We start from the raw sequence: 12,078 nt of genomic DNA on the forward strand, positions 1-12,078 counted from the left end.
ATCCCAACAAGGCTATTTTTGAAGACAGGGATTATCTGACTCACCTATGGGGCTTGTATATAGCTGGCACTTCAAAATGTATATTAAATGAATGCAAATCACGTAACAATGCACAGCTACAGAATCAGAATTTTTGATTTCACTATTTAAACTTCCATTATTCCTAGTCTTAAGGCAGGAAAATAACTACATTTGCTTTCTGGGAATATATATTGGTTTTGTACTTTTAGGGTACATACTTTCCACTAAGTCAACTCAAAATAAAGTATGAGACTTTTATATGTTCATTTTGTTTAATGATAGCTGTATCATGCTATTACCATGGAATGCATATTCATCTTAAACATTAGACTCCCACAGGTATTAACAAAGCTCAAACATTAATTTCCTCATAGTGTGATAAACAACCAACTCTAAAGGGAAGTAATACATTTTTCAATTGCACACAACTCTCACAGTGAAAAAACAAATACGGCACGCATTTTTAAAGTTCTCTATCTTTACTGCTAAACAAGCACTTCAAATACATATAAAACATATAGTATTTAAAGAACAATTTCAATGTAACAGCAGCAAAAATATTTGGGATGTTATTCTCATGTTTTATTAACATTATAATAAATACCACTGTGTTAAAGTAGCCTGGTTAACAAACAACTTTTCAAGGCTCACCTTAAATACAAACAGGTTGTAGTGGGGAAGAAAACTCTTGCTAGAATGTTTTATTTCGTGTTCTTCTAACAGATGTTCTTTCGGCCCTAGTTAAAGCCAACCAGCCTTAGACAATGGCGTTTCCACCATCCTACCTAAGGAAATGTTGACTGACCAGTGCTAAAGAAGTTCCCATATTATATCCCAAAATAGGCCACATGTTAAAGCAATAGGAGCTACTTGGAGCATTAATTTTTTAAGACTTGGGAAACCTAAATATAACATATCATCCAAAGAAATTTCAATGACTAGTTCATTTTGCACTAACTTAGCTCTCCTAATAAACGCTTGGATAGAAGGCTTTGCATTACTTGGGAAACAGTAAAATCTCCATGAAAAAAAAATCCAATCTTTAAAACATCATGATTGTGTCTGACATGTGCTTTTTAGAACCACATACCCCTAAATGATTTTTTAACATAAATAACCTCAATGTGAGGTATCCAGCTCTATAAAACATCATCAGCATGAAGACAGCATCTTTCTTCCTAAGGTTTGGGTTTGGCCCAGTATTCCCGAAACATGGAATACAACATACCTATAGAAAAAGAGAAGTTAATTAGATTTTCAATGTGATTTTCTACATGAAATAAACCAAGACAGTTCTAAAACTGGCTACAACAGGCAATACCACTAACAAGAAAAGGTCATATGAAGAAACAGGACACTAAACTCATTTCCATTTTCACCTTCCTCTATAACAAGGATTCTGAATTTAACTTTTTATAGTTCCTTATCTAGTTCATGAGGTTACATCTAAATGATACAGTCAAAATTATCTGTTGGCTGCCAAAGTGAAACCAGACGTGATCGAGCCTAGATTGCACAATATGTAGAAGAGCCAAGATTTAAACAACCCACATATCCTGATTCTAAGTCCAGGACTTTTTATAAAGAAACATCTTGGTATTATATATCAAGTAATAATTAAAATTCAATAAATGTCCCTCTCAACTAACTTTTAATCCCTCCTTCCCACTGTAGATTCATATATAATGCTAACAATATTTACCCCATGATTGCTATTATTGATTAGAAAACATTTCCAATACATCAAGTATGTGTCATTTCATCCATTTACTTGTTCCTTCGATCACTATAAATCGCAGGCCTTCTCTACCTGTATAGTTTCATAAGCTGCAGCGACCAAAAATATTTCATCATCTGATAACCAACTCTATGTTTATAATCTTTCCCAATATTAGAGAAGGCATCCTCAGAAAAAAGGCCACAATCCATGGCTGAGCTGGTACACAAAGCCTTTCCACATCAGTAAAACTTCCAGAGCTACTTCATTGGTACAGCCTTTGAGAAGCCAAAGTCACACCTCTGTGCCAAAAGGAAATTCATCAGAAGAGAATGGTATGGCTAAAACTTGTGCTTACATATATTTGCTCAGTCTCTTATATTACAGTATAATCTAACTAAGAGAAAGGACTGCTTCTCCTCTACTTTCTGTTTAATGCTTCACTGCTCCTAGTAGAGCAGTAAAATCTGTTAGGAGGCTAATTACTTAATTCAGCAATTCAGGTGTGAAGTCATAAAAGCCCAGAATAGGGCAGTAGCAATGAGACCAAAAAGAATAAAAGACAGTAATTTAACAATGTAATTTCCATTAACCTGAAGATGCCATGATTACTGTTCACATATGCAATTAGGAAAAATATTCCTTACCATTTTATACTGGCTTAAAGACCACTTTGTAAACCCAAGATTGGGAACTCTTCAAAGAGTATTAAGAGCATGAGGCTTAGAGCTGAAAGAAACCTTAAATCTCAACTGGTTGAACTCCTTCATTTTTTGAGATGAGAAAACTAAAGCCTCAAAAAGGTACCTGACATCTATTAGAATTCTACAGGTAGTAATAATTATGAATGTGAACCAAAAATTACTCTCTGTTGTGTTAAATGATAAACGGATTGAAAGTCAATTCGTTTTTGGATGCAAGAGATATAGTAACAGATCAATCCAGGAATCTTTCTAGGTATTATTTACCTTATATTTTTTAAAAAAGATATGTATTAATGAGGAAATTTAGTGAAGAACGTAATATTTGCTATGGAAGACATACCAACAGTCATTGCTCCTACTACAAAGCCTTGAGCTCCCACACGCATGTGAATCAGGTGGACAGACATTTTAGTATTCCCTCTGCTCTTCAATCTGTATAATCCATATGCAACAATAGCTGCAAAACCTGCTATTCCTATAAGGCAAAAAGTCAACAGGTGATATGTAAGCCAAATTCATTGGGGGGAGAGGGGGAGATGGGGATCACATGCCTATAAACAAGTAATTAAACAAATAAGCCACTTACCTTACACACTTCAGCCAGTGGGTTAGTGTGACCTTTATATCACTATCCATGTTTTTGTCATACCTCTATTAGACTTTGAGTTCATCACACAAGGACTTGGCTAAGCTTGGTATTTGCCCATCATGATGCTCTGATCAATGCAGTTCAGATGAGGCTCCGAGCCTCATCTCTTGAGTACAATACTACTATTGCTGCTGCTACTCCAACTCCAACCAACATCAAGAATGGTGCTTTTAAGATCTGCGGAGTGCTTTACATCAGCTAATTCTCTCGAACCTAACTCTAATACATCTACCATACAGCCACCAAATTTATATTACCAAAACACAAATGTAACTGTGTCACTCAAAAACCTTCAAGACAAAATACTAACACTCTTCAGCCTGGCATTTGAAGACCTTGCCAGTTCTTAAGTACAAAGTCCTGTAGCCTTCTGGCCCTCAGCTACCTCATCAGTAAAACGAGGGGGTCAGATCTGCTCTCTGGCTCCTCCCATCTTCCTGGTCTTATCAGCTGTACCTCAGCTTTACCATCTCCATGTCAGTCACCATGGTCTGCCCTGCTCCTGGCACTCCATGCCCTGACACACTGCTTTGCACATAGGGAGGTGGACAGACCCTGGTGTCCAGTGTGGTCTAGAGTCACTACAGCTTGAATGCTATCACCTAATGAAACCTTTCCTGACACTGCCCCACCATCAATTTCTGGTGTTTTCCCCTAAATTTTATTTGTTATCTTTGTACATATTATATATTCCCAGTAGAATGTAAGCTCCCTGAGGGCAGGGTCTGTTGCAATTCAGTCCTAAGTTCAATACTTAACACATTGTACATAAAGTACTTAATAAAAGTTTGCTTAATTAAAATATTTTAATTAAAAAACCCACAAAATTGAAGACTACAGTAGGCCAGGGAAAGAGGAGGTATGGATGAGGAATCTAGCTTAACCAATAAGTCAGTGGATGATGATGATGGAAATGCAACATTCTCACAAGTCCAATTCCTGTACTGGTCAGGATGGAAATTTTGGCCTGCTCTGTTTTCCAGCACAGATCAAGAATCTCTCTCCTCCCATATACCCATCCTCCTCTCAGGAGCTCACCTGCCAGTCTTAATGAAGACAAATAATTAGCTTTAGCTCCATTTCAGTTCAGAACTACCAACTTCAAGAAATCCATCAGCATTAGCCTCCACAAATAGGAAGAATTAAACACCTACATTACCATATCTGGCCAATAAAATTATTTTAAAGTCTAATGAATAGAAATGTAAAATCTCTAAGTCTTAAATAAATACACCTGGGATAATTTTAGAAAGAATCTTTATATATGCTAGGCTCCCAAAACTGAATTGATGAACCAATAATGATCAAAACTGATGTTGTGCACATTCCACATATATTATCTTACTGAAATAAAAGCCCTTATAAAACTGTGCAAACCCTTTGATCCTGTAATACCACTACCAGGTCTGTATCCCAAAGAGATCATAAAAAGGGGAAAAGGACCTACTTGTACAAAAATATTTATAGCAGCTCTTTTTGTGATGTCAAAGAATTGGAAACTGAGGGTATGTCCATAATTGGGGAATGTCAGAACAAACTGTGGTACATGTTGGTAATGGAATATTATTGTGCTATAAGAAATTATTAGGAAGATGATTTCAGAAATAGCTGGAAATATCTGCATGAACTAATGCAGACTGAAATTAGCAGAACTGGGAGAACATTGTACACAGTAACAATAATATTGCACAATGATTATCTGAAAATCTGGCTACTCTCAGGATGGCAATGATCTAGAACAATCTTGAAAGATTTATGATGGGGAATGCTATCCATCTCCAGAGAAAGAACTGTTGGGAGTTGTCTTTCACATCACTATATTTATGGTTTTATTTTGGGGTGTTGGTTATCTATGAATGTGATCTTACAACAATGACCAATATGGAAGTATGCTTTACATGATAATAAAAAGAAAATTAAAAAAAGAAAAAAGAAACAAAAGCCTTGGCAAAATCTTCTTGTAAAGATTTCCAGGTTCCTGGATTTCAGAAAAAAAAAATAAAGGAACTTTTAGAGATGTAATTTAACTACCTCATTTTATAGATGACAAAAGTGTCACCCAATTAAAAGTTCAGTGACCTACCCAGGATCACAAAGCAAAGCTGGGCCTAAAATTCAAGGCTTCTTCCAGATAGACACCAGCTGGCCATTCTTTCAACTATATCATGCTGTTTTCCCTAATCTCACTGGAGAAAAGGGCAACATAGCAAAATTCTGGCATGTAAGAATTCTAGTAATGAAATTTGTACAACTACTTGTTCTGGCTGAATTTCAACAGTTATCTGAAAAGAAATACTTCTGGGAAGTGCTTATAAAGAAATGATGTTTCAATGGATACCACTTTATTGATAAATTATTGTTTTGTCAGAGGTAGACTTACCAATTGGGACAAATGGTGCCTCCTTAGCTTTTCGGGCAAGTTTTGATCCTGAAGACTCATCATAAGTAGAAAGAGAAACATCACTATCTGATGACATAGTAGTAGTTGGTTGAAGGAAGAAGCTCCCTAAATGAGAATTTTAAAGAGGTTTTACATTTCCAAAGTAATCCTAAGTTTGATCATTAATTTTTCTACTCTTCTTGAATCACATTTGGCTAAATGTCAGGCTAAAATTCCAAACACTTCTAATATTTAAAGTTCAATTTTCAGCACAGTACTTGATAAAGAACATTCAAGCCTTTTTTTTTTCTTATAAATAAAAACTGGCCCATGATCAAGATGGAAACATTAACCATCCTCCAACAAAGACTTGGAAATTAAACTCCACTTCTGATTCAAACATTTACACGCTGTAAAAAGAGTCCTTGTCATGAATCTATTAACAATTTGCTTCCTTCAAAAAGACAGCTACTTAAAAATGGCTTTCAAAGAATCATCTATCCAAGAAGCACATTTACAAATAAGGAATAATAAAATATACCAAACTGGAAAAGGCACAGGGTAACTTATTTTTCAAAATGTTAAGTTTGTAGCATGCCACATACAGGTCCAATGTGCCCTGCCTGAAATTTTAAACTGATTTTAAAAACAATTACCTCACATCCAGACAGTTGGGCTTCTAAGGGCCTATCTATCTGTTGGCTGCTACTATCTTATAACTGAGTACCTCCAAGCTTCATGCTAGAATAGTTGGATTAATTACTAATTGTAAAAAACACTTGCAACCTGTACACACATTTCAAATCATGTGACCCACTGGTGGGAGGGAGGAGGGACAGTGTTAAAAATCTTTGTTCTAAATGAATGAAACATTTAGTGAAATCTTATCAGTAAGCCTTCCAGCTTTTCTTCATGTTTGGAGAAGGGGAAAGGGGAAGCTCTGTCCCTTGTCCCTCTGGTTTTCTAGTAGGAACTGTGGTGTGTGGTGGGCCCCAAGTCTTTGCAGTCAATTAGCACTGGACAAGAATAATTCTTCAGCTTGGGATTCAAGGTCTTTCACAAAATGACCACCATTACTAACCATTCTTACAGCCCTCAAGAGTTGGCTAGGCCCACATATGCCATCTACCTTTAAATTTCTCACTTCACAGAAAAGGAAGTTGAGGCCGGAGAAGTTGTAACTTGCCCAAAGTCACGAAGTTACACAATACAAATTAATATTATTCATTTTTTAATGTAATCATTCTGCCTGGTGTTCATCAGATGAGAGGTGATGAGGAATCTGAATCTATGTAAGTAGAAGGAAAAGGTAACAAAAGATCTCCTGGAGATAGGAGAGAGGAAAAAAAAAACAATTGGGCAACATACTGGATACATGGGGTAAGAGTGAGAAAAGGATATTGCCACGGTTATGACCAGGCAGAAGTGCCTTCAATCATTAGGAAAATGGGCGGGGGCTTGGGGAAAGATGATGAATTCTGTTTCTGACATATTGAGTTTGAAATGCCCAGGAAATTGAGCTTCAGAGCTGAAGCTCAGGAAAAAGGCTAGGACACCATAAAAAGATCTGAGAATTATCTGTATGGAGGTGATAACTGAGTCTCTAGATAATGATGAGAAAGAGTTCAGGAGAGAAATCTTTGGAAATAACTATGACAGGGATATGTGGCTTAAAGAACCATGTGTGGAACCCTTAATATGTGCTTCTCTAGGTTTCAATTTTCTTACTGGCAAAATAAGGGACCTAGACTAGATCAGTGTTGTCAAACTCAAACAGAAATACAAAAGGATCCCTATAGCCACATATTTAATTTAGAAAACCACATAGTAACATGTTATATTTATTTTGTTAAATACAGCCCAATTACATTTTAATCTGGTTCCAGTTATGAAGAAGGTAGGCTTCCTCTGGAGTAAATGACCTCTAGGCTCCCTTTCCTACTCCAAATTCTACATTCCTGTCAAAAAACCCTCATTTTATGTTGGAGGAGATGTGGCAAAATTGAGACACTAATACACTGCTGGTGGAGTTGTGAATTGATCCAACCATTCTAGAAGGCAATTTGGAATTATGCCCAAAGGACATTAAAAGGATGCATACCCTTTGATCCAGCCATAGCACTGCTGGGGGGTTTGTACCCCAAAGAGGTAATAAAAAAGGGTTGTACCAAAATATTCATAGTCACACTCTTTGTGGTGGCAAAAAATTGAAAAATGAGGAGGTGCCTCTCAATTGGGGAATGGCTGAAGAAATTGTGGTTTATGATGGTGATGTGCTATTGTGCTGTAAGGAATGATGGCCTGGAGGATTTCTATATGAACTGATGCAGAGTGAAATTAGCAGAACCTTCCCTACCTCACATACACATGAACCAAAAAATGGTATCATGGGTAGAAAATGGAGGCGAGTATTTCTTGCTTAGATGTAACTCATCCTACTGATTTCAAGAAATACCCAAACTGCTCTACCTTAAGTTACAGGTACCAATTTCAAAACTACATCAAATTATCATTGCATGACCTTTTAGTTTAATCTTCTAATCGATCCACTGGAATTCAACTTGGATCTCCTATTCCTGTACTGACTCCTAGAGGGAAGTGGGGCAGATACAGAACACCAAAGAAAAGGGGATCAGAATATCAGGGATTATAAACAATTTTTAACAGGTCCCAATCGAAAACAAAACAAAATTAGTGGGAGAGTTTAGGCAGAGGGGCAGGCCCATTTCTAATATTCAGTCTACTGGAGCCTTTCACAGCTCTGGGCTTTTTAAGTAACAATCTCCTTATTCTCCAAACATTTGTTTACAATCATTTGGAGAAAATACTTAAGAAATCCTTGACATTTGAATGACGCATTTATCTTCACCATCGGTAAGATGCCACCAACATTCAGAACAATTAATTAGGAGTGGACGATAGAATTAAAAGTCTCCTAGGAACCAAACAGCGATTGAATAAGACCTAACAACAAAAGTAATACTGCTGAGTCATGCAGGTTTTACAGAATTACAGAGTAAAGTACCGTCAAGTAAACCCCAAACGCATCTTAACTGGGGAGAGGGGAAGGATTTTTATTCAGCCACTGGTGACTCGTAGAAGCAGAGCTCTGGATGCCCATATAGGGGAAGAGATGGATGAAATACAGGTGTTAAGTTGGGGATAAATGCCAAGGAAAAAAGAGGAGAAAAGTTCTTTTTCAATTTAGACCTAGCCTGGTCCCTCAGGCCTGTTGATGACCCTTTCACACTTCCCCCAGCTCCTATGACCTTGTCCAACTTTACAACCTGCTCGTAGGGGCCTCTGTTTCCTTCAGTCTGAAGGAAGTTCCCCCCTTGCACATCCCCAAATAGCCCTGCCCAGTTAGGGTCCCTAAATGGGGCCCAGGCACACATTCCTACTGTTCCCAGCAGCCAGGATGGCCCGTCCTGCCTAAGGGCTAGCTAACAACCGCCGCTGGTCCTCCGGCCCTCACTCCAGCCCGACCCCCGAATAATCCTCGCTGGCCCGTTCCAGCTAACAGCCCTCTCCCCGCAGAGCTCCTCTCCAGCTCAGTACCGCCCCCCCCCATTCGGGTCCTACCTCCCCCGACTCTAACCCAAGTACCCCCTTAACCCCCGCCCCAGCAGATGCCCTAGACCGCCCGCCCCTCACCCCCACGGTGCGCGGTCACGCGCCTCCTTTCCGCCCTTCCCCCATACCTAGCCCCCATCCCCAACTGCTTCTTTCACCCGAAAATTATCACTCCTCCAAGCAGCCCGCTCGCAGACCTCCTGGATCCATAAGGCTACTCACACAGAAGAGCAGAATACCGATTCACCTTTTACAAGCAGCCTTCGTCTACAGCTTTGTTCCCAACTTCCCCGGCTTAGATCATCTAGAAATGACCAGCCAATCAGACCTCCGCAACGACGCCGGGAGGCGGGTCCAGAGGAGAGGGCAGGGGCTTTGTCTCTTCCCGCTCCAACCACTGCGGAGCCGTCGCAGCCAATAGAGGAAGAGCGAGGGTGGAGCTGAGACTGTCCTAGGCCCCGGGGGTGGAGAGGAGATCCCCTGGCTGCGAGCGCCGCAAGAGCGCAGGCGCTTTAGAGTCCTCTTTCCCTTTCCCTCGAGCCCTCTGGACCGCACTACCCTGGGCTGGGTGGTATCTCTTCAGCCTCTCGGACCGGACCCGGAAACGGGATATATTTAGGGGAAAGACCTGACTGCCAAGGTCACCTGAGCTGCCCTAGACTGTCCTGGCTACGTCATTAGTCACGCCCTGTTCCCGGCTCTTGGGCGTGTACACCGAGCCCCTAGGACTCACGTACTCACCCGGTGGGTGGAGGGAGGCTTGGTTCCTGCGAAGCGATCTGTAAACTCGGGTCGGGGGAAAGTGAGGAGATTCCCAGGGATTACACAGTTACGGCAGAAGGCTAGAGGCAAACCCAAGGTACCCCTGCCTCCAGCTAGGTGGATCTGGTAAAAGCTCTGGGATCAGGAAGACTTGACTTCAAATCTTACCTTACGCCTTGGCTAGCCCGACCTAGGCAAGGCATTCAACCTTTCACAGCCTCAGTCTCCTCATCTGTAAAGTGGGGATAACTGCACCAACTTGCCAGGTCAGATGAGGTACCGCGTCACATTTGCTAAAGTTATTGTTGCTTCTTATTATTACTCCAGCCCCACCCAGCTCCCCCCTACCCCTTCCTGCTTTCCACGGACAATCTCCAGGAGCCCCAGGGGTCCCATAGAGAACCGTCTCCACAGGTTAAACTTCTCCCAGAGACACGTTCTGGTCCTCCAGCTTCGTCCCAGAGTCTGGCCCAGCTGCTCACTTGGGGTCACTTCCACTGCCCTTTCTGTCCCTTGGGTACTTTCAATCCAAGTGCCCTGTTCAAAAAGACTGAAGTTTCCACTTTCCTTCTCTTTTGGCTCTCAGATATTCTAAGAGTTTTTCATGCTACAAGACTGTTTAAAATAAACTAAAAAAGGAAAGTTGCTAAGTTGAATCAAGTCTTAAAAGCTGTTGAAATAAATATTCAGAAAGATTAATGTCCCTGTTCTGAACTCCTAAGCTGTTAGACCTCATAAAATGAGTGATCTACAGCTGGAAGGGACCTTGGAGGTCCTCCAGTCCAGTAGGGTCAAACTAAAATAGGACGGGATGTGGGAAGAGGCATTAATGTATAAAGAAGGATCCATCCCTCCAGGTCACAGTTTAACTTAATTTTAAAATGTAATGTTATCTATGTCATATTGTATTAAGCTTTGTTAAAAATTTTCCATATTTGTTTTTTTAAAAATAAAACCCTTACCTTCCATCTTATCTTAGAATTGGTTCCCAGACAGTAAGGGTTAGGTAGCTCATATTAAGTGACTTTTCCAGGGTCACACAGCTAGGAAGTATCTAAGTTCAAGTTTGAACCTAGCACTTCCAATCCCTAGGCCTGACTGAGAAACCTAGCTTCCCCTCCCAATTACATTTTAAACTGACATTTCCTCATGAGTTTCGTCTGAAGCCCAGAAGGATTCAACCATTTCAGTTTGACCCTACTGGATTGGAGGACCTCCAAGGTCCCTTCCAGCTGTAGATCACTCATTTTATGAAGTCTAACAGCTTAGAAGTCCAGAACAGGGACATTAATCTTTCTGAATATTTATTTCAACAGCTTTTAAGACTTGATTCAATTTAGGCCATGATCAAACTTGAATCCCAGTCTTACGACTCTAGATTTGGTCCTTTCCCACAAATTTTTTATGACTTGAAATACTGAGGGAGACCTGACTTCTCTGTTTTCACTGATTCAACTTTTGGGCCTTGCCTCAAAGTTAAGCCTTATAAGGGAATGAAAAATACAAAATAAACAAGACCTTTAACTTAGCACAATTTTTTCTAACCCAAATTGACCATCATTTAGCAATTGGTTTAAGGAAGGAGGAATGTTTAGATTAGAGAAGACTTGAGGAGGCGGGGTTGTGATCCTTGTATTTGAAGAACTATCATAATGAAAAGGGATTCTTTATTTCCCCAGGGCAGCCATAGGATTAGGGGTGTGGGGGAGAGTTAGAGGACTCTTAATAAAATTAAACTTCCTAATAATGACAGCTGCTTAAAGGTGCAATGAGCAGCCTCTGGACATCCCTTTGTGGTTGTGCAGTCCTTTCTGACTTATTTGTGACTTCATTTGGGAGTTTACATAGCAAAGATACTGGAGTGGTTTTCCATTTCCTTCTCCAAGTCATTTTACAGATGAGGAAACTGAAGCAAACAGGATTGCTGTGGGCTGACATGGTCCACAAACCCTGCTATAGCTATACACAATCAAAAGAACATAGAAACAATAACTAGTTGATTAGAATGGGGCCACCTTTCACATAAGACATATGAGTTACTTAGATTAACAATCATGAAAAAACTCACATCAATCTTTGGGCCTAGCCTAGGTCCTTGGTTGGGAGTCTCTGAAGAGCAAACACAGGTGGTTCCATTTCCCAGTCACATAGGAGTAGGTTCAAATAATGTTCAATTTTCACTGCCTTCCTTAGAGCCTGCACAGAATCAGGGATCCTTGCCAAGAAAATCTCATACATAGTCAAAAAGATTCAGCTGGACATCCCTGAAACT

At 40.0% G+C, this 12,078-nt stretch overlaps 1 protein-coding gene across 5 annotated transcripts; it reads right to left on the minus strand.

Annotated features, from left to right (window-relative positions):
• Positions 1-274: 274 nt before the first annotated feature.
• HIGD1A (HIG1 hypoxia inducible domain family member 1A) lies at positions 275-9,728 on the minus strand. Of its 5 annotated transcripts, none has more exons than XM_007499788.3 (4): positions 9,292-9,728; positions 5,472-5,597; positions 2,783-2,917; positions 275-1,249 (listed from the first exon to the last, which is right to left on the minus strand). In XM_007499788.3, the coding sequence occupies exons 2-4, from the start codon at positions 5,566-5,568 to the stop codon at positions 1,200-1,202; spliced, it is 282 nt and encodes a 93-aa protein (XP_007499850.1). In that variant the 5' UTR covers positions 5,569-5,597; positions 9,292-9,728; the 3' UTR covers positions 275-1,199. The 5 variants fall into 5 exon arrangements, with proteins under 5 accessions (XP_007499850.1, XP_007499849.1, XP_056661082.1 ...); XM_007499787.3 differs by having other exon boundaries at positions 9,267-9,722; XM_056805104.1 differs by having other exon boundaries at positions 9,203-9,583.
• Positions 9,729-12,078: the final 2,350 nt, after the last annotated feature.

This window comes from Monodelphis domestica, chromosome 7 (genome assembly GCF_027887165.1).
Source record: "Monodelphis domestica isolate mMonDom1 chromosome 7, mMonDom1.pri, whole genome shotgun sequence".
In the NCBI taxonomy this organism is placed as follows: Eukaryota; Metazoa; Chordata; class Mammalia; order Didelphimorphia; family Didelphidae; genus Monodelphis; species Monodelphis domestica.

Coding starts and splice junctions, on each gene's coding strand:
- HIGD1A (XM_007499788.3), bottom strand. CDS start 5,568: ATGTCATCAGATAGTGATGTTTCTCTTTCTACTTATGATGAGTCTTCA. Junction 2,918..5,471: donor GGCACCATTTGTCCCAATTG/GTAAGTCTACCT, acceptor TTTGCCTTATAG/GAATAGCAGGTTTTGCAGCT. Junction 1,250..2,782: donor AGTAGGAGCAATGACTGTTG/GTATGTCTTCCA, acceptor CTTTTTCTATAG/GTATGTTGTATTCCATGTTT.